We start from the raw sequence: 19,956 nt of genomic DNA, 5'->3' as shown, positions 1-19,956 counted from the left end.
TCCGGGGAGACAGACGCACCAGCCCATGCATCTGTAGGTGGGACCCGGACCACTGAGACAGAAGATCCAGTTGAAATATTCTGGAGTGAAATCTGCCGAATTGGATGGCCTCGAAGGAAGCCACCATTTTCCCCAGGAGACGTATGCAAAGATGCACAGATACTTTCCTGGGTCTGAGCACCAGACGAACCAGCTCCTGTATGGCTATGGCCTTGTCCCTTGGCAAGAATATACGAAGCAGAACAGTGTCTAGAATCATTCCTAGGAACTGAAGTCTCTGGGACGGCATCAACTGAGACTTCTGGAAGTTCACAATCCATCCATGTTGAATGAGAATCTGATGTGTAAGGGACACTTGGTGTAAAAGGACTTCTGCCGTCGGAGCCTAGATGAGTAAATCGTCTAGGTACGGAACTATCGTCACCCCCCGAGAGCGCAAGTGAGACACCATGACGGCCATCACTTTGGTGAATACCCTGGGAGCTGACGAGAGACCGAATGGCAGGGCCTGAAACTGGAAATGAGCTTCCCTGATGGCAAATCTGAGGAAAGCCTGGTGAGGAATCCAAATTGGGACATGCAGATAGGCGTCCTTGATATCTATCGACACCAGAAACTCTTCTGCCTCTAGTCCCGCAATGACATTATGGAGACAGTCCATCTTGAACCTGTGAAATGAAAGATACTGGTTCAAGGATTTCAGATTCAGAATGGGTCTGACTGACCCATCTGGTTTCGGAACCACAAAAAGGTTTGAGTAAAACCCTTGTTGTCTTTGTGCAGTGGGAACTGCACAAAGACAACAAGGGTCAGCAAAAGTTTCTCAATCGCTTGACGCAAAATTAGTTGCTTCAAGGGATCGACGGGCAAACCTGTTGTAAAATAACGCCCAGGAGGAGTGAAAGCGAACTCGATCTTGTATCCTTGAGATACCAGATTTCGAACCCAAGTGTCTGGAGAAGTCCGTCTCCAAACCTCCGAGAAACGCTGGAGGCGAGCCCCCACCTTCAGATTTCCGAGATGGGATGGGAGCCCGTCATGCCACAGGCTTGTCTGCTGGCTTGGGATCTGGACGGCGGGCAATATTTGCTTGACGTTCTCTAGCACGGCCTCCTGGCCCCGCTGAAGACGAACCTCGCGATCGTCCCTGAAATCTTGCAGATGCACGAAAGGAACGAAAGGAAGGTCCCCTAAACGAGCGACGCGGAGGAGGTGCTGATGAAGGTAGAAAAGTACTCTTACCTCCAGTGGCCAGCGAGATCCATTTGTCCAGCTCTGGACCAAATAAAATATCGCCTGTGAAAGGAAGAGCTTCCACTGCTCTTTTTGACTCCGCATCCGCTTGCCAGGCACGAAGCCAAAGTGCCCGGCGAGCAGAGACCGCCGAAGCAGAAATCCTAGCGCCTACCTGGCCGATATCTCCTTAGGAATCTGGAATTTACGGTCCGGATTCTGCCAGGCTGCCGTCATCTGTTCGTCCAACTGGAGAGAAACAGGGAATGTGACGGCCATCTTCTGTGACCTGGCAAATAAGGAGTCTTCTAACGATTCTGGAGCTTCCTGGCCAGAAATCTTAAGAACTTCCCTTACCGCTAGAATGAGTGCGTCAATACCTTGCAATGCCTCAGGTTCTTGTGAGTAAGTCTCTACGTCTGATTCGTCCAGCATCTCCCCTTCCTCCTGAGACGAGTGATGCGCTGCCGAATCCTCATCCGACTGGAGAACCGCTGGAAGAGCCCTCTTCTTAGATGAGCGACTTACCGTAGCTTCAGGAGCTTTAGACGCAGAACCCATCGCTTGAGCAAGGCTATTCACCGAGCGGACTAAATTCTGAGCCCACGCTGGTTCTGCTAGAAAAGAAGGGTGAGATGTGCCAGGTAGATCTCTGGCAGCCTCCCGTTCCCTACGGGAAGCGGCTAATTCAGAAGAAAGGTCCGCCATGACCCCTGCCAAACTATTTATGAAGGAGGGAGTGACAGACTGCGTGTTAGCACTGTCTGCTTCACATGTGTCGCACAGGGAAGACCCTTCGGAGCGAGCATGGGTAAATTTCTTCCTGCACTTAGTGCAGGCAAACAGCTTTTGTGATGCAGTTTTTTCTGTCCTGGATGTCATCATGTACTCACACAGACAGGCACCACATACAACTCAGGAATGCAGAAGGAGTATAGGGAGAAGCAGAATTACAATAATAATGCTACTCAAGTATGGGAGCAGACAGAGCAATAAGGGAGGAGCAGAATTTCAATAATAATGCTACTCAAAATGCAGGCAAAGCATTATAGGAGGAGCAGAATTTCAAGAATAATGCAACTCAGTAACAGGGGCAGACAGGCAATATAAGGGAGGAGCAGTCAATAGGACCAGAAGGTAGTTAAAACCACCTTCTGTAATTACAGACCCCCTGTAGAAGCTGTCAGATTTCTCCTCTCCCCCTCCGCTCAGTGCCTTCAGGGAATGTAGAAGCTCCTCTCTCTGAGGCGCCACTCCCGTTCAGAGCGCGCCAAACTAGCCCAGGCAGTGAAGGAGGAAGAGGAGGAGGGACCTATAAGCTCCTCTTCCTAATGGCCGCCGCTATTGTATGTGCGCGGCATACAGTTATACAGTGGGGACGTCATGTGTCCCCGCACTGACAGCGGGGGCCAGCGGCACGACCGCCGCCAGTGATAAACGTGCCGGTGCCTTTTACACAAGCACCGGCACGTAGAGGCAGGACCGCTGTGAGCGCGCCTACCTAACAGCCAGCGCCGGTGTTCTATCGCACACCAGCGTGGCACTGACAGCCGCGCGCTGTTTCAGACCCAGCATATTATTTACACCTCTCCTGCTAGTCAGGAGAGGTGTGCTACTTACCGGGCTGCTGCGGCCAGAGCGCTGGGCAGTGAGGGGAGAGCGGGGACCCGGACACAAGCCAGTGTTAGCTGTGGCGGGCCCCGCTGAGTCTGATGACTCCTAACTGCCTAAAGCAGCCTCCCCTCCATAGGGTGACCGGACACAGGCTGCAGTAGCCGTGTGGTCCCCTCTCTGGCGGCTCCCACGATGCAGGGAGACTGTCACAGCCAACAGTCTGCCTGTCCTCTTGCTTTGTTTTTCTTTTACAATTTTTATTTCATTTAAGGGCTGGAGACAGCCCCTGTGCACCGGCTCTACTCGGGCACATTCTAAAAACTGGGGCTGATGGGGCATAGAGGGGGAGGAGCCAGTCACACTTGTAGATTTTTAAAGTGCCAGGCTCAACTCAACCCACCGTCTATACCCCACTGTCATGAAGCTCCAGTGTCCCCTAGTGGATGAAGGAGAAATTAAAGCTTTTATAATGGTGGTGCAGCTCCTGCCGGACACCAACGAAGCTGAAGTGCCCTCAGGCTGTGGACGGGGTATGGGGGGAAGGACCGGAGCATCCTCGGATTGAAAAGCTTTGCTGTTTGTGTCCGGTCCTCCAGGTCCCACCTACACCCCAATGTCTCCCTGTGGAGCCACTGTGGAACCTGAAGAAGAAATCCTGTATTCTCTTTCATCCTCCTCCTGGTGGACACTGGATCATGGGGAAATCCCTTAGCTGCCCATTTGGGTGGATACTCTCACGTTAGCAGTATCGACCAAAACTGGCGCTCATGTACACAAAAAAATTTAACCAGTAACATATTGCGACACCAAGATCAAGGTGCCTGCTGAAGCTCCTTGCCCCACGAATCACTAAGGGCCTGATTCAGACATTTGTGATCTTCCCAGATTGGAACCTGTAAATACAGATCAGTGATGTGCATGAATAACTTGAACTCATCCTGTTCCATGCTGTTGATAACAGATCTCAATGATTCCATATTGAACCTATACATCCCAAAATAGGACTTCATGAATGAGGTAAAAAATGGCATAAAGGAACCATTGTGCCTTTGAACCAAAACAGGTTAGAATAAAAACCCATCCCTCTTGATCTGCTGGCACTGTAGTAAAGACACGCCATGGAGAGTACTGTGCGAATTCTTTCTCGCGGGGCCTGCCACTTTACCCGGTCCACAGCAAGGACAATGGTGAAGAAACATTTGGAGGGAACTCTGAAGAGTTTGATGATAAAGCCCTGATCCATAATGCCCCTCGCCCAGGAATAGGAAAAGCAACTAAACTAGTGATCTTAGTAGAGAAGCAACTACAGCTGCTGACAAGTGCATGGCCTGGCAATACCTATAAAGACAAGTTTCTGAGGGCTAGTATGCAGGCCTCTATGCAGACCAGGCCCTTTCACCTCTATGCTGTCCTCACCGAGGGGCAGAAGACTGATCTTTTGATACTTACAGAGAACGCGAAATGAAAAAGAGTTCCCAGTGCTTTCAGAAAATTTGCTGGCAGGGAAGTCTTCTTCTTAGAATCTGAATCCACCTCGAAAGCCTAGAAAGCCTTCGGCGAGTAGAGGCCACCAAAGCCAAAACTATAGCCCCAAAAGACCAGGATCCCACGAATGTTCATACACCTCTCGAATATGTTAAAAGACAATTAAGTGGTAGATTTACTAAATTATCTAAAACAGACAATTGGTGGTGTTGCCCAAAGCAGATTCTGTCTATCATTTCCTAGAATGTAATAGAGAAATTATAGCTTGGACAACACCACTGCTTGTCTGTTTTTGAAGCTTCAGTATATCTCCCACCAGGTTAGATTTAGGCCTCCATGACTATAATCCTTCCAAGAGTTGGTCCAACCATTTTTCTAAAGTCTTGTTGATCAAAGCTGAAGCTAATATAGGTTTCAAAAAGCCACAGCATAGATTTAAAAATGGTCTTGATTTTCCTGTACATATCATCTTTAAGAGCAGTAGAAAATGGGATAAGAATAGTGATGGCTTTAGGTGCACTATAGGGGCGTCCACCGTTTGTGGATTATCATTTATACTTATCCCCTTTGGACTAGCGATAAAGTGTTCACTTCCCTTACATTCTCTATATTTGAGGTTCATGCTATATGCCTTTTCCAGCCAGTACACCTTTGAGTAGCTGTCATTTACCGTCCCACTGGCTCTCCCTCCAAATTCCTTGACAACTTTGCTTCCTGGCTCCCTCACTCTCTCACCTCAGACCTTCCCTCCATTATCCTAGGTGACTTCAATATTCCAAATGATATCCCCTCAGAATTCTCTGCTTCCAAACTCCTTACCCTCACATCTTCATTTGGTCTCTCCCAATGGACCTTCTCACTCTACCATGTTAGTGGGCACTCACTTAATCTGTTCTCCAATCACCATTGTGATATTTCTGATTACTCCAATTCCCCATTCCCCCTCTCTGACCATCACCTTCTCACTTTTAACTTATCCTTCTTTCCTTCCCCGCCTCTACCTCCTAAGACCACCATCGCTAAGAATAACATTGAAGCCAACAACAAAGTTTATTTTTCCTCCCTGCTTGACTCATTTCTTTCCCCAATCCTCTCTCTCTCTCCTGTCCTGAAGCCACCTCCCTACACAATGTCTCCCCTTACTTCTGCTCTTGACTCTGTTGCTCCGGCAATCACTACTCACAGATTCACACCTCAATTCTGGCATTCCAAATGCACCAGATACCTGCAAAAGTGTTCACAAACCGCCCAGCGACAGTGGAGAAAAGCAAGCTCTAAGGCAGACTTCTTAACATTTTAAATGTATGCTCTCATCCTAAAGTTCGGCCCTTCCCTCTCTAAAGTTATATTTCAAGAACCTCATCTCCATCCAGTCCTCAAATCCCCAGCAACAACTTGCCACCTTCAACTCCCTCCTCTGCCCACATCCCTCTCTGGCCCTTGCCCTTGAGTTTGCCACCTACTTTACTTCTAAAATTGACTCCATACATCAGGACATCATATCTCACCAGATCCTCAGCACTCCACCCCCTCCTTTCCCCGACCACCGCTCACAATCCATCTTACCAACTCGGACATCCTTCTCCCCTGTATCTGGCAAGGAAGTCATGGCCCTCATCCTGTCCTCCCCCCTCCATCTCTTCCCTTGACCCTATCCTTTCCCGTCTCCTCTGCTTCCTCTCTACGTCTTAATAAAGTAGAGAGAAAAAGATCTGTATACGGCGCACATTTATATCAAAATGTAACTTTAATTAAATCATATTTAAAATAGATTCAGTTTAAAATAGCAAAATATATATACAACAAAAAAAAGGGAGGAAGCAAGTGAAAGAAGTGAAAATAAGTATAAAATGTGTAATAAAAATAAACTGTATGCCTATATTAAATCTTCTGATTCTTTATTAGGTCAAGAGCACTCTGGAGCAGGTTTTCATCCAGAATGTCTATGTACATTGCTGCATTCATCTTTCCCTCTATCCTGACTAGTCTCTCAGTTCCTGCCGCTGAAAAACATCCCCACAGCATGATGCTGCCACCACCATGCTGCACTGTAGGGATGGTATTGGCCTGGTGATGAGCGGTGCCTGGTTTCCTCCAAACATAACGCCTGGCATTCACTCCAAAGAGTTCAGTCTTTGTCTCATCAGAGCAAAGAATTTTGTTTCTCATGGTCTGAGAGTTCTTCGGGTGCATTTTGGCATACTCCAGGCGGGCTGCCATGTGCTTTTTACTAAGGAGTGGCTTCCGTCTGGCCACTCTACCATACAGGCCTGATTGGTGGATTGCTGCAGAAATGGTTTTCCTTCTGGAAGGTTCTCCTCTCTCCACAGAGGAATGCTGTAGCTCTGACAGAGTGACCATCTGGTTCTTGGTTACCTCCCTGACTAGGGCCCTTCTCCCCCGATCGCTCAGTTTAGACGGGCGGACAACTCTAGGAAGAGTCCTGGTGGTTCTGAGCTTCTTCCATTTACGGATGATGGAGGCCACTGTGCTCATTGGGACCTTCAAAGCAGCAGATATATTTCTGTACCCTTCCCCAGATTTGTGCCTCGAGACAATCCAGTCTCGGAGGTCTACAGACAATTCCTTGGACTTCATGCTTGGTTTGTGCTCTGACATGCACTGTCAAGTGTGGAACCTTATATAGACAGGTGTATGCCTTCAAAATCATGTCCAATCAACTGAATTTACCACAGGTGGACTCCAGTTAAGCTGTAGGAACATCTCAAGTATGATCAGTGGAAACAGGATGCACCTGAGCTCAATTTTGAGCTTCATGGCAAAGGCCGTGAATACTTATGTACATGTGATTTCTTAGTGGTGTTTTTTTTTTTTTTTTAATTACATTTGCAAAAATCTAAAAAAAAAAAACGTTTTACACGTTGTCATTATGGGGTATTGTGTGTAGAATTTTGAGGACAAAAATGAATTTATTCCATTTTGGAATAAGGCTGTAACATAACAAAATGTGGAAAAAGTGAAGCGTTGTGAATACTTTCCGGATGCACTGTATATCTGTCTTTGTATTCCTCTCTCCTTCTGCCTTTTCCCATCTTGCCCAACTCCTCAATCTCTTTCTTCCATCTGGAACTGTCCCTTCTGCATTCAAACATGCACTTGTTTACCCCATTCTTGAAAAAAAACTACTCTTGATCCTAACACACTCTCCAACTGCCAATCCATCTCTCTCCTTCCTTTTGTCTCCAAACTCTTTGAGCGTATTGTTTACAACTGCCTTACCACCTTTCTTTCCTCCTACTCCCTCCTTGACCCACTTCAGTCTGGCTTCCGTTCTCTCTAGTCCACTGAAACTGCCCTCACGAAAGTCAGCAACGACCTCCTTGCTATCAAATCCAAGAGCCATTACTCTCTGCTCATTCTTCTCGACCTCTCTGCTGCTTTTGACACTGTGGACCACCCTCTCCTCCTTCAAATCCTTCACTTGGTCTACTTGATACTGCCCTCTCCTGGCTGTCCTCCTACGTCTCTGGAAGTTTTTTCTCTGTATCCTCTCATGACTCTTCTTCCCCAACACTTCCACCTATAGTAGGTGTCCCTCGAGGTTCTGTTGTTGGAACTCTCCTATTCTCCCTCTATACGTCCTCTCAAGGTTAACTAATCAGCTCTTTTGACCTCCAAATTAACCTCTATGCTGATGATACTCAGATCTACCTTTCCTCCCCTGATCTCTCTCCTCACTCGTATCTCCAACTCTGCTATCTCTTCCTGGAAGTCCCAGGGCTTTATTAAACTTAATATGTTTAAGACTGAGCTGAACATCTTCCCACCCTCCCGAATAACCCAACTTCCCACAATTTCTTTATTAATTGACGGCACATCTATCTCCATTAGCCCCAAAGTGCGCTTTCTTGGAGTTATCCTGGACTCCTCCCTCTCCATCAAACCACACATTTAGCACCTCTCGCAGTCCTGCCATTTTCATCTCAAAAATATTTCCAATATAAGACCCTTGCTCACCCAGGATGCTACTAAAACCCTCACCCACTCACTGTTCATCTCCAGATTGGACTACTGTAACCTCCTCCTATCTGGCCACCCTGACTCCCACCTCTCTCCACGCCAATCTGTCCTCAATGCTGTTGCTCGGCTCATCTTCCCCACCGAATGTTCTATATCTGCCTCCCCTCTCCTACAAGCCCTACACAGACTCCCCTTCCTCTTCAGAACCCAATTCAAGGTTCTTACACTCACTTACAAAGTCCTCCCACATTCCTTTCCCATTTACATCTCTGATCTCATCTCCATTCACACTCCCATCCACCCTCTTCGCTCAACAAATGCATGCCACCTCTCCTGTGAACTGATTACTTCCTCCCATTCCTGCCTCCAAGATTTTGCCCGTGCTGCTCCCTACCTCTGGTACTCTCTCCATCTCCCCATCAGACTCTCCACCCCTCTACAAACTGTTTCTCAAGACCCATTACTTGATCATTGCCTTCCAGCTCTCATCCTGACCCATTGCTACATGTGCTTTTCTCCCCTTCTACCCCATCTGTGTCACGCCTGTTTGTCAGGATAATAATAATAACGATGTTTCTGTCCAAGTTAAGTCAATGCCTCACAAAGTAAATTATCCAACTGTGAAGGGGAAAAGAAGGGAAGGAAACTTTTTTTCCTCTTATCAAGTATTTAAAGGCTTAGCTGATTCCTCGCTGTTAACCCTAGGGGAGCACCACCAACCTTGAGCTTATACAAGACTACATCGTAGCTTTGATGATAAACTTATAGGTTGGTTATTCGATTAATTTGATTGCTATTGCAATAAGTGTTACTGTGATCCTGTGCAGGATATCCTTGTTTTCTTTGTAACCCAGCAAAGCTGCCTGTGTCAAAGTGACCCCTGTGGCATTAATAAGTAGTAATAGAAAAAAAATCCAGCAGAAACTGAAGTTGCTGAGACAGCATAAAAACTAAGCATCCCTGTCCTGAGTTCCCTGCCAGCTGGGGAAAGAGAAAACTGATCATTTAAAAATATTTGTAGTGCTAAAGTACTAATGGAGGCTTATAACGCCATGGTCCCATTGTCCCCCACGAGGATGAAATGAAAATAAAGGTTACAACATAAGCTACAGTATAAAAAAAAATGACAATACTACGTACCGGCCAAGCTTTTCCCAAGATCAAGTGCGTACTGGCTCAAGTCAAGTGTCACAGATGCAAATAGAGAGGAAATAGCTGAAAAGAAAATGAAGATGCAAATGATATTCCATTTGATTTCTCAAGCAATTTATTTCTTTACATTGAACTATGAAAGTGCTTACTTTCTATCACATTTTCAGGGCTACGCAGAAGAGACTTCTGTAACATGGGTAACACTTGGTCTTTAAATTCCTCATGAGACAGATGTTGAAGCAGTGGGGAACAACTCTCCTGCAGTCAAAATAATACCACCATTAGACTAAATGAATCTTTCATTAGGATAAAAGAGCCAACAGTAAATTGCCTTACCAGTATGTACTTAGGGGGTTTCACCTTACTCATGAGAACCGTCTTCACGTAGAAATCTAGAAGATTACTCTAGAAGTAAAGCACAGAACATTTGATAGTAAAACATAGGAAGAATAGCGGCACTTCCTTCATGCTATGTCTAGGTCACTGATAAATGCTTCAAGCTCCTCTATCTTACCCTGTACTTAGTAAGTATGTCCATCTCATTCTGCTTCACGCAAAAATGTACGGAGAGTCCTAGAATGCCAGCAAAATTCTGGTTTGGTTCAAGGCTTACAACAATGTCTAGATACTTTTCCACAAGACGAGGATTCTGAGGGTGAGGAAAAGCATGTTAATGTATTAAGGTAGTCCGTCTATGAACAAAATATGTATGTATGAAGCCAACACACACCTCCTTCCATAATTTGTACATCTTCTTTGAAGATCCTATTACAGCATGTTTATGTGAGCCTCCTAATATCTCCATCAAAAGATAAGTCTGACATTCCACCTGTCAGGCAAAAACAACATTACTCATGAAACAGCAATGACACTTTATTCAGGAGGACAGGGAACATTTACAGATACAACTGAAACAAGCATTATGCCCTTTAATAAGTAGAGCAGCTGTGGTTGGCGTTGGTGTCATGGTTAAATTCTGACCAGGCTCTATCTGTACGGGTTCCCTCATTGTGTTCCAGTTTCTCCCACAGCCCTAGTGCAAGATTGTGTGGTATGGAATTTACACTGCAAGCTCCCATGGGGCGGGGACTGTTGTGTATTATTACATATTGTCTGTGAATGTTGCGTAATATAAATGGAGCCATATATAACAATAAATAAACTTTAATTGCCCTTGACTCTACAATACAATATGCTATTGGTCATTTATGTAAGTGGAGAAAAAACCTGCAGCACAGCATATATGACATTTGTGTAAAGTTATCTATATTTACATGTAGCGCATGGACCTGCATGCCTCCATGGTGGGGACCTACAAGAGATGGCTTGGTTTCTGGCAAGAGCATTTGATCTGGGTAAGCCCACAACCAGTCATGTACTAAAAATATTTGCGCGCTCATTGTCAAGATTCATTTTAGTGATATAGATGAACAAGTAGCATTTTCTTACAAAAAAGCAAAATGCCTACATTAATACAGAAGGTGGTGCTAGGCTGGAAATAGACAATTGTGCATAGAAGTCATTGCACAGCTGTATTTATACACTCTTGTAAATGACATTTAGTGGTATTAAGCATTGTCTATTTATTACATTTTCAGATCATATCACTTCAGATGTATGACAAATACATACCAGTTTTTTCCAGGTGTCCCCTTGTTGTTTTTCTGGGGTGGGAAACACAACCCTGACAATGGCGCAAGTCCATGACAAGGCTAACGATGCTGCAGAGCCACTACTCTTACTGCAAAACAATTAACAAAAGAAAAGGAATGTCAGAAATTCATAATAATTGATATTGAGACTAGGACTACGAAATCCTGAATTACCTGGGCTCTACATTGCTGTTTCCCACCCCAGATGTCTGGAGTGACTGAAGAAGATTCTTAGCAGTTACATCTTGCTGGGACTCCAGTAGCTGTTGGACAACTGACTGCAGAGCGTGACGGGATGCTGCATCTCTGTAATATCACAAACAATTATGTCTCTAAAAGGGAATGTAGTCACAATCCTGGCACATGGGATGCCGGCGCTTAGAATACCAGTGCCGGAAACCCGACACCTGGCAATGGCAATCTAGACCACCGGCACCCTGAAGGTAAGTAGTGGGGGGACAGACAGGGTTAGGCACTAGCAAGGGGGTTAGGCATTAGGGAGGGAGGTTAGCTTCAGGGTGCGGGGAGGGAGGGTCAGGGTTAGGATACCTACTGACAGGTGTCGGTATCCCAACCCTGTCGGGATTCTAACTGCCGGGTCCCGAGCGCCAGCATCCAATACCCAACCCCTCTGAAAGACTACAAACTACTGAAACTCAATGTGGCCATAGCCCTGCAACCTACCTGCACAGCTGCGGGATGTTATATTTGTAAAATAGGCAAAGTGTGTCTGTGTAGAATAAAGTTACCAATGAAAGCAATGTGGTACAGTGGTAGTATGAGTTGGTTACGGGATACCGGCGCTCGGGATCCCAGTGGTAAAAATCCAGAAGCCGGCATCCCGAGTGCCTAACCCTAAACTCCCATCAGATGCAACTGATCTATGTTTTATAGCATAACAGCAACCACATTCCATAGGTAAATTATTAATATTAGTTGCTATAAGTTATTTTAAACTTGTACTATGTTTTATAAATTAAAGGGAATTAGAGTGATATACTGACCTCACTATGCACAGGTTTGATTTGCACCTTTTGCTGTGGGTGGATGGCTGTTTGTAAGGGGGTGGGGTAGATCAGGATGCACACGTTTGTAGCCTTATATATATTCAGTTCAGAGTAGGCTGCTAGGGTGTTTAGTATTGAAGTGTTTCATTCTAAAGTGTATTGAGCATTTAAAATCAATATTGGCATTATACCAGCATTAAACTGAAGGACAACAGATGGGAAACATACTGCAAGCCAACACAGATGGACTACGCTCAAGCAACACAGTGAGTCAACCAAATCATCAAAACTAACTCCAGCAGTCTGCATAACCTGCACACTCTATACTCATCTCCCTGGTTTGGACACAGCAAAACTTTTCTCCTCAGCAGCAGCTACTTGCATTTGAAATTTCAGTTTCAGAGAAACATCTGAATGCACACCCCAAACAATGTCATTTTACTTTTTATACACTTGATTACCCTGTCTGAATTTACTTCCTACCAGTTTATAATTTACTACTCTTCATTTGACTTTTATTCCTCCAACACTATTTACCTACTCTCTTCCACTACTTCACCGACGTATTACACTGCCCAATTGTCTGCCTCCTCTCTAAATACCTGAATCCTCTGCTGTGCTTTCCTATTTGCTCAGTTGCCATCCTTCGCTCTCCCTCCACCCTGAGTCAGCCATCATGCCTCCTCGCCCCTGCCCCATACCAACAATCTCCACCGGCTCACATCTTCCCCTCAGATCTAGCCCACCCCCCCTCACCCACAACTCAGCCAATCTCATCAACATATCCCCCGTCCTCTCCCTCCCATTCTCCTGTGCCCTCTGAATACCAAATCCGACTGCAATAAACTGCCCGCTATCCACAACTTCTTTATTTCCTACTCTCACAATCTTCTCGCCATCACCAAAACCTGGCTCTCTTCCTCTAACACCACTTCCCCTGCTGCCCTCTCCTTCACCCACTGTCAGACCTGACAACCGCCAAGGCGGCCGAGTGTGAATGCTCTTATCCCCCCAACTGCACCTTTCGCATTATCCCACCTGAGCCCTCCCTTTCTTTTTCCACCTTTGAGGTCCACTCTATCAGTCTCTTTTACCCATTCATCTCCGTGTTGCAGTCATCTACCATCCCCCAGGCTCCCCAATCCATTTCCTAAACAACTTTGCTGCCTGGCTTCCCCACGTCCTCTCTGCTGACCTCCCCTATATAATCCTTGGCGACTTTAACATCCCTATTAACATCACGAATCCTGCATCCACCAATCTTCTTGCCCTCTCCTCCTCCTTTGGTCTTTCTCAATGGACCTCAGCCGCTACCCACTGTTTCAGCCACTCCCTTGACCTTGTCTTCACCAATCTGTGTGCTCTCTCTGACTTCTCCAACTCTCCCTTCCCCCTCTCTGACCACCATCTACTCTCCTTCACTCTCTCAACTCCTCCCCTCACCCAAAGCCACCATCACCAGGCGCAATCTTGAGACTCTTGACCCTGCTGTCCTGTCTACCTCGCTTGATACTCTCCTCTATCTACCATGGCCTGCCCCAACCAGGCGGCCTCCTTCTACAACATCACTATCACTTCTGCACTTGACTCCTTTGCCCCATCTCCTCTGTCCCCCTCCGTCAGTCCAAACCCCAACCCTGGCACTCCAAACTGACACGGTTTCTTCAAAAATGTTCACGCATCGCCGAGCGCCTCTGGAGGAAATCCTTCACTGCAAGTTTGTCCTCTCTTCCTAGAGCTCGGCAATCTCCCTTGCCAAGCAATCCTTCTTCCAGTCGCTCATCTCCTCTCAGTCCTCCAATCCCCGACCGCCTCTTTGGTACTTTCAACACTCTCCTTCGCCCACCCTCCCCATTGCATTTGACTTTGCCTCCTTCTTCTCTTCCAAAATTGAGGCAATCTGTCACACTATATCCTCCAATTTCCCTGCTGCAACCCCACCTCCCCCACAATCCGCACCATTCCCAGCCACATCACTCTACTGAAACTGCCCTGGCCAAAGTCACCAATGACCTGCTTACAGCCAAATCTAGGGGCCACTTCTCTCTGCTTATCCTCCTGGACCTCTCTGCAGCATTCGACACTGTGGATCATCCTCTCCTCCTCCGCACCCTTCAGAACTTTGGCATCTCTAACACCATCCATGCCTGGTTCACTTCTTACCTCACCAACCTCTCCTTCTCTGTGTCTGCCTCCGGCTCCACCTCCCCCTCTTCCACCCTTCCCATTGGTGTTCCGCAGGGTTCTTCCTGGGCCCCCTGCTCTTCTCCCTGTACCACTCTACAATAGGAGAACTAATCAGCTCCTTCGGCCTCCAATACCACCTCTATGCCGATGACACGCAACTATACCTCTCCTCTCCTGAACTCTCCCCTTCTATCCTCTCTCAGGCATCCAGCTGCCTCTCCGCCATCTCTTCCTGGATGTCTGTGTGTTCTCTGAAGCTCAACATGGACAAAACCGAACTCAGAATTTTTCCCCCTAATAGAGTCTCCACTCCAACAAATCTCGCTATCACTGTTGACAACACCATCATCTCCCATGTACCCCAACTTCGCTGCTTGGGTGTCACCCTTGACTTCACCCTCTCCTCCCCCCCCCCAACATTCAATCTCTGGCTCAATCCTGTTGGTTCCAGCTACGCAACATCGCTCGCATTAGGCCTTTCCTCTCCCAGAATGCTATCAAACAGATTATTCATTCACTAATCATTTCTCGGCTCGACTACTGCAACCTTCTCCTCACTGGCCTCCCACTTTGCCATATTGTTCCCCTCCAATCTGTTCTCAATGCTGCAGCTAGATTTATCATCCTCTCCCGCAGTTCCCCTCTGCCAATACCTGCACTGGCTCCCATTCCCCTACAGAATCCTCTTCATACTCCTCACCTTCACATACAAGGCCCTCTTAAACTCTACTGCTCCCTACATCTCCAACCTCATCTCCTTACATACTCCCTCCCGCCCACTCCGGTCTGCCAATGACTGTTACCTCTCCTCCACCCTGGTTACTTCATCTCATGCTCGTATCCAAGATTTTGCCCGTGCAGCTCCCTGCACTCAAATGAGTTCCCTCGCTCAGACAGGCTCTCCCTGACCTTGCAGAGCTTTAAACGTACACTAAAAACCCACCTGTTCATCAAAGCATACCCTTCACCACATAACCATGTCACCAGGTCGCTGTCCCTCCTGCCTCAGCCTTGCCTCCTTCCTGCACTCAGGTCCCCATCTACACACTCATGCCTCAGGTCATCTGTCTGTCTCCCCTCTCCCCTACATTGTAAGCTCCTAGGAGCAGGGTCCTCCTCCCTACTGTCTCACAGCCTTCTTCTCTCAGCACTTCAATGACAGCCTTCACCTTCCCAGCTGTATTGTGTATGGAGAATTGTGTTGCTAATTGTTACTTGTGCTCTGTTTATATTTTGGTTACTGTATTGTAAAGTAATTTTGTATGCATCCTGTACTGTATGTACAGCGCTGCGGACCACTTGTGGCGCCCTTTAAATAAAATGTAATAATAATAACAACACTCCCCCTAGTGCCTAACCCTAACCCCTAACTCTAATCATCCCCGTAACCCCACTACTTACCTTCGGGATGCCAGCGCCGGGATTCTGACAGGTGTCAGGATTCCGGCGCCGGTATTCTAACCACCGGCATCCCTTGTGCGAGAATATTCACCGGATCACGGTAGTATGTGTGTCGTGGCGATATAAGGCTGCAGCACTCCATTCTCTAATTTGTGGAAAGAGAGTAGGGAGCCAGGGAATCGTCACATCAAATTTCCGGGAAAGATCTGCATGAACCCTGCAGAAGCTAGGTTGGCAGAAGGGGATCATGGTGTATGGCTACTGCACTTCAGCGGGGTATCAGCAGAAGGACTACTGCCCTGTAGTATGGCTTCTATCCCATGCGAGTCAAATATGGCTTGAAGGTGGCACCAGACCACAGGGCCAAAAGTCATGGTGTGATGGGGTGAGCACCCCTATCTGCCACAGTGAACAAAATAAAAAAAAAATAAAAAAAGGATGGTATGTATGTGAAATGTATACCATCACTGCCTTCAGTGGTGTGTAACAGCTTTTATAAGCTATCTGATCAACAAATATATTCAATGCCAAGATTGCTGTAACTATCAGATTAGAGCTAACATTAAAATCCATCTCAAGGATAAGCATTCGGCTCAACGGTCATCAGAAATTAGCCGGAGTAACCAGAAAAGAGGGGCTGAAACAGCTCTACACACTACCCAGCGATTCCAAGCACATGTAAAGGAGTCATGTTACTTCCTGGGGCAAATGATACACGCAGTTTGTGAGGTGCTGGTTTGGTTAACCCATACCAACAAGAGTGGTCAATGAGTGCAAGTTATTGATGACAATGAAACTCCATCATCTGGTCTCAATTTAACCAGGTATTGGAGCCTGCCCAGTCACTCACCTATATCTATGCAAAGTTAGGCAGAATAACTTGCAGAGTCCTTTCACAGCAACCTCTGGCAGATCTGTAAGAAAAAAAAACTTCAATACACAGCAATCAGCAAAAGGAATCATAACATAATTTTTCTACATACAGTCAGGTGCATAAATATTGGGACATTGACAGAATTTTCATATTTTGGCATCTATTCACCACCACAATGGCTTTGAAATGAAACAAACAAGATGTGCTTTAACTGCAGACTTTCAGATTTAATTTGAGGGCAATTACATCCAAATTAGGTGAACGGTGTAGGAATTACAACGGTTTCTATCTGTGCCTCCCACTTTTTAAGGGGCCAAAAGTAATGGGACAAACTAAACAATCCTAAATCTAACTTTCACTTTTTAATACTTTGTTGCAAATCCTTTGCAGGCAATTACAGCCTGAAGTCTGGAAGGCATAGACATCACCAGACGCTGGGTTTTATCCCTGGTGATGCTCTGCCAGGCCTCTACTGCAAATGTCTTCAGTTCCTGCTTGTTCTTGGGGCATTTTCCCTTCAGTTTTGTCTTCATCAAGTGAAATGCATGCTCAATCGGATTCAGGTCAGGTGATTGACTTGGCCATTGCATAACATTCCACTTTTTAGTCTTAAAAAACTCTTTGGTTGCTTTTGCAGTATGCTTCGGGTCATTGTCCATCTGCACTGTGAAGCACCGTCCAATGAGTTCTGAAGCATTTGACTGAATATGAGCATATAATATTGCCCGAAACACTTCAGAATTCATTCTGCTGCTTTTGTCAGCAGTCACATCATCAATAAATACAAGGGAACCAGTTCCATTGGCAGCCATACATGCCCACACCATGACACTATCACCACCATGCTTCACTGATGAGGTGGTATGCTTTGGATCATGAGCAGTTCCTTTCCTTCTCCATACTCTTCTCTTCCCATCACTCTGGTACAAGTTGATCTTTGTCTCATCTGTCCATAGGATGTTGTTCCAGAACTGTAATGGCTTTTTTAGATGTTATTTGGCAAACTCTACTCTGGTCTTCCTGTTTTTGAGGCTCACCAATGGTTTACATCTTGTGGTAAACACTCTATATTCACTCTTGTGAAGTGTTCTCTTGATTGTTGACTTTGACACATATACACCTACCTCCTGGAGAGTGTTCTAGATTTGGCCAACTGTTGTGAAGGGGTTTTTCTTCACCAGGGAAATAATTCTTTTGTAATCCACCACAGTTGTTTTCCGTGGTCTTCTGGTGTTGTTGAGCTCTCCGGTGCGTTCTTTCTTTTTAAGAATGTTCCAAACAGTTGCTTTGACCATCTCTCTGATGGGTTTGTTTTGATTTTTCAGCCTAATGATGGCTTGCTTCACTGATAGTGACAGCTCTTTAGATCTCATATTGAGAGTCAACGGCAACTGATTCCAAATGCAAATGTCACACCTAGAATCAACTCCAGACCTTTTACCTGCTTAATTGATAATGAAATAACGAGGGAATAGCCCACACCTGTCCATGAAATAGCTTTTTAGTTGATAGTCCCATTACTTTTGGCCCCTTAAAAGTGGGAGGCACATATAGAAACCGTTGTAATTCCTACACCGTTTACCTGATTTGGATGTAATTACCCTCAAATTAAATCTGAAAGTCTGCTGTTAAAGCACATCTTGTTTGTTTCATTTTAAAGCCATTGTGGTGGTGAATAGAAGCCAAAATATGAAAATTCTGTCAATGTCCCAATATTTATGCATCTGACTGTACAATGCATGGGTTTTACACACAGGAAGCAAAAAAGAGAGAAACAACATGCATCACAAAAGCAATGTAAGCATATAGAAATCTAAATAAATAGACATGGGACTTTTAGACAGTAACACAGAATATGTTATAAACAATGCGATGATATTGTGCGGAATAAAGCCATTACATATACATAAATATAGAACACTTTCTCCTAAAGCACCGATTTGGTTTAATCAATATTTGTACAACTTTCCTGATGTATATGGCAGACAACAAGAACTGGATGGATGGATGGGGGATTGGATGAGTACATTTATTGGACATGTTCTCATAGGTGGTGCCTTTGTGTAATTTGAATTACTGAGGGACGTTCATTACACTTCAGAGTTCTCTTCAAGAATATCCAGCTTTAGCATCATGTGTTAACTTAATTGACCTCATAAATGTAAAGGTTTTTAAAAACACTTACTGATATCTTCAGATTGAGCAGCATGTATGGCAGATCTGGAGATGCGACGGACGACCCTGTGGTGCGTACACACTGGACGATTTGAACAATTTGTTGTTCCGATCCGTCGGCAATCGACGTATCGTTTAAAAAATCTTCTAGTGTGTACCCAGCTTAAATGAACACTTAAAAATCTAACTTTAAACAAATCCTACAGTTACTCAACATTTGGTGTTTCCTTATATGTTTGGTTGTAATAGACAGATCCTCTTAATCCTAGTTTTCACTTACAGTAAGTCCTATTTGTAGATAGAGATCATAGAGAAAGCCAAAACAATGGGACTTACATTTTACATGACATCATGTCTGAAAAACACTTTTTGAATTTCAAACAGCACATTATAATAACCCACCTTTTGCAGAAATACATAATTTCAGTTCATTTAGGATTTCTCTGCGTTCCTTCACACTTGCTGTGGTTACTTTTGTTGCAAATTTCCTAAGGGTGTCCTGTACCTACGTATGTAGAAAACAAAATGCTCACTTCTGCAACACATTTAACTACAAAAAAAAGGCATAAGTCAGATGGAGTTATGGTTATAAAAACATATGTGATATGCAAGGAGATAAAACACAAAGCTGTTCTATGAATACAGTCAAATCTAATTATTTTTATTACGAGGGTGGTTCAATAAGTAAGGTAGTAAGACCTCTAACGTGTGTAATGTTCTCTATTTCACTCTAATTTCCTGCCGGGCCAGAAAATTAATTGCCGACTTGCGGAGGTGTATGGTGATAATGTCATGTCACGGAAAAAGGTTTGGGTTTGGTGCACTGCCTTTGCCAACGGCAGATGTTCAAGATGAATAGCGATCTGCCCGGCCAAGCACATCCACCAGAGATGACAATTTGTGCCGCATTGAAGGTCCGATTCAGAAAGACAGACGCATTCTAGTGTTATTGCTGACAAACTGAACATCTCAGTGAGTACTGTGTACAACATTGTTCATGAGCAACTGGGGTGCAGGAAAAAATGTTCACACTGGGTACCGAAGCAACTCACAGTTCACAAAACCAGTAGGATGCGATTGTCTCTCATGTACTTGACGCGGTGCCATGAGGAGGGAGTGCAGTTCCTGCAGTGTATTGTTACAGATGATGAAACATGGGTGCATCATGTGACAAGCATCCATGACATGGAAACAC

The 19,956-nt window shown here is 45.4% G+C and overlaps 1 protein-coding gene across 1 annotated transcript in view; it reads right to left on the bottom strand.

The window, feature by feature from the left end:
• Nucleotides 1-19,956, bottom strand: part of GCN1 (GCN1 activator of EIF2AK4) — a 127,668-nt gene that overhangs the window by 99,217 nt on the left and 8,495 nt on the right. Inside the window, exons 2-10 of the mRNA XM_088465270.1 lie at nucleotides 19,164-19,266; nucleotides 16,563-16,626; nucleotides 11,292-11,423; nucleotides 11,098-11,206; nucleotides 10,196-10,294; nucleotides 9,980-10,114; nucleotides 9,802-9,870; nucleotides 9,615-9,723; nucleotides 9,454-9,528 (exon numbers count right to left, since the gene is read on the bottom strand). Coding sequence (XP_088321396.1) covers nucleotides 9,454-9,528; nucleotides 9,615-9,723; nucleotides 9,802-9,870; nucleotides 9,980-10,114; nucleotides 10,196-10,294; nucleotides 11,098-11,206; nucleotides 11,292-11,423; nucleotides 16,563-16,626; nucleotides 19,164-19,266 — 895 coding nt within the window. The remainder of the gene's footprint in view (nucleotides 1-9,453; nucleotides 9,529-9,614; nucleotides 9,724-9,801; nucleotides 9,871-9,979; nucleotides 10,115-10,195; nucleotides 10,295-11,097; nucleotides 11,207-11,291; nucleotides 11,424-16,562; nucleotides 16,627-19,163; nucleotides 19,267-19,956) is intronic.

This window comes from Taudactylus pleione, unplaced genomic scaffold (assembly GCF_031769625.1).
Source record: "Taudactylus pleione unplaced genomic scaffold, aTauple2 ptg000062l, whole genome shotgun sequence".
NCBI classification, from domain to species: Eukaryota; Metazoa; Chordata; class Amphibia; order Anura; family Myobatrachidae; genus Taudactylus; species Taudactylus pleione.
Note: the sequence above shows the minus strand (reverse complement) of the source record. Positions and strands in the feature narration are given on the sequence as shown.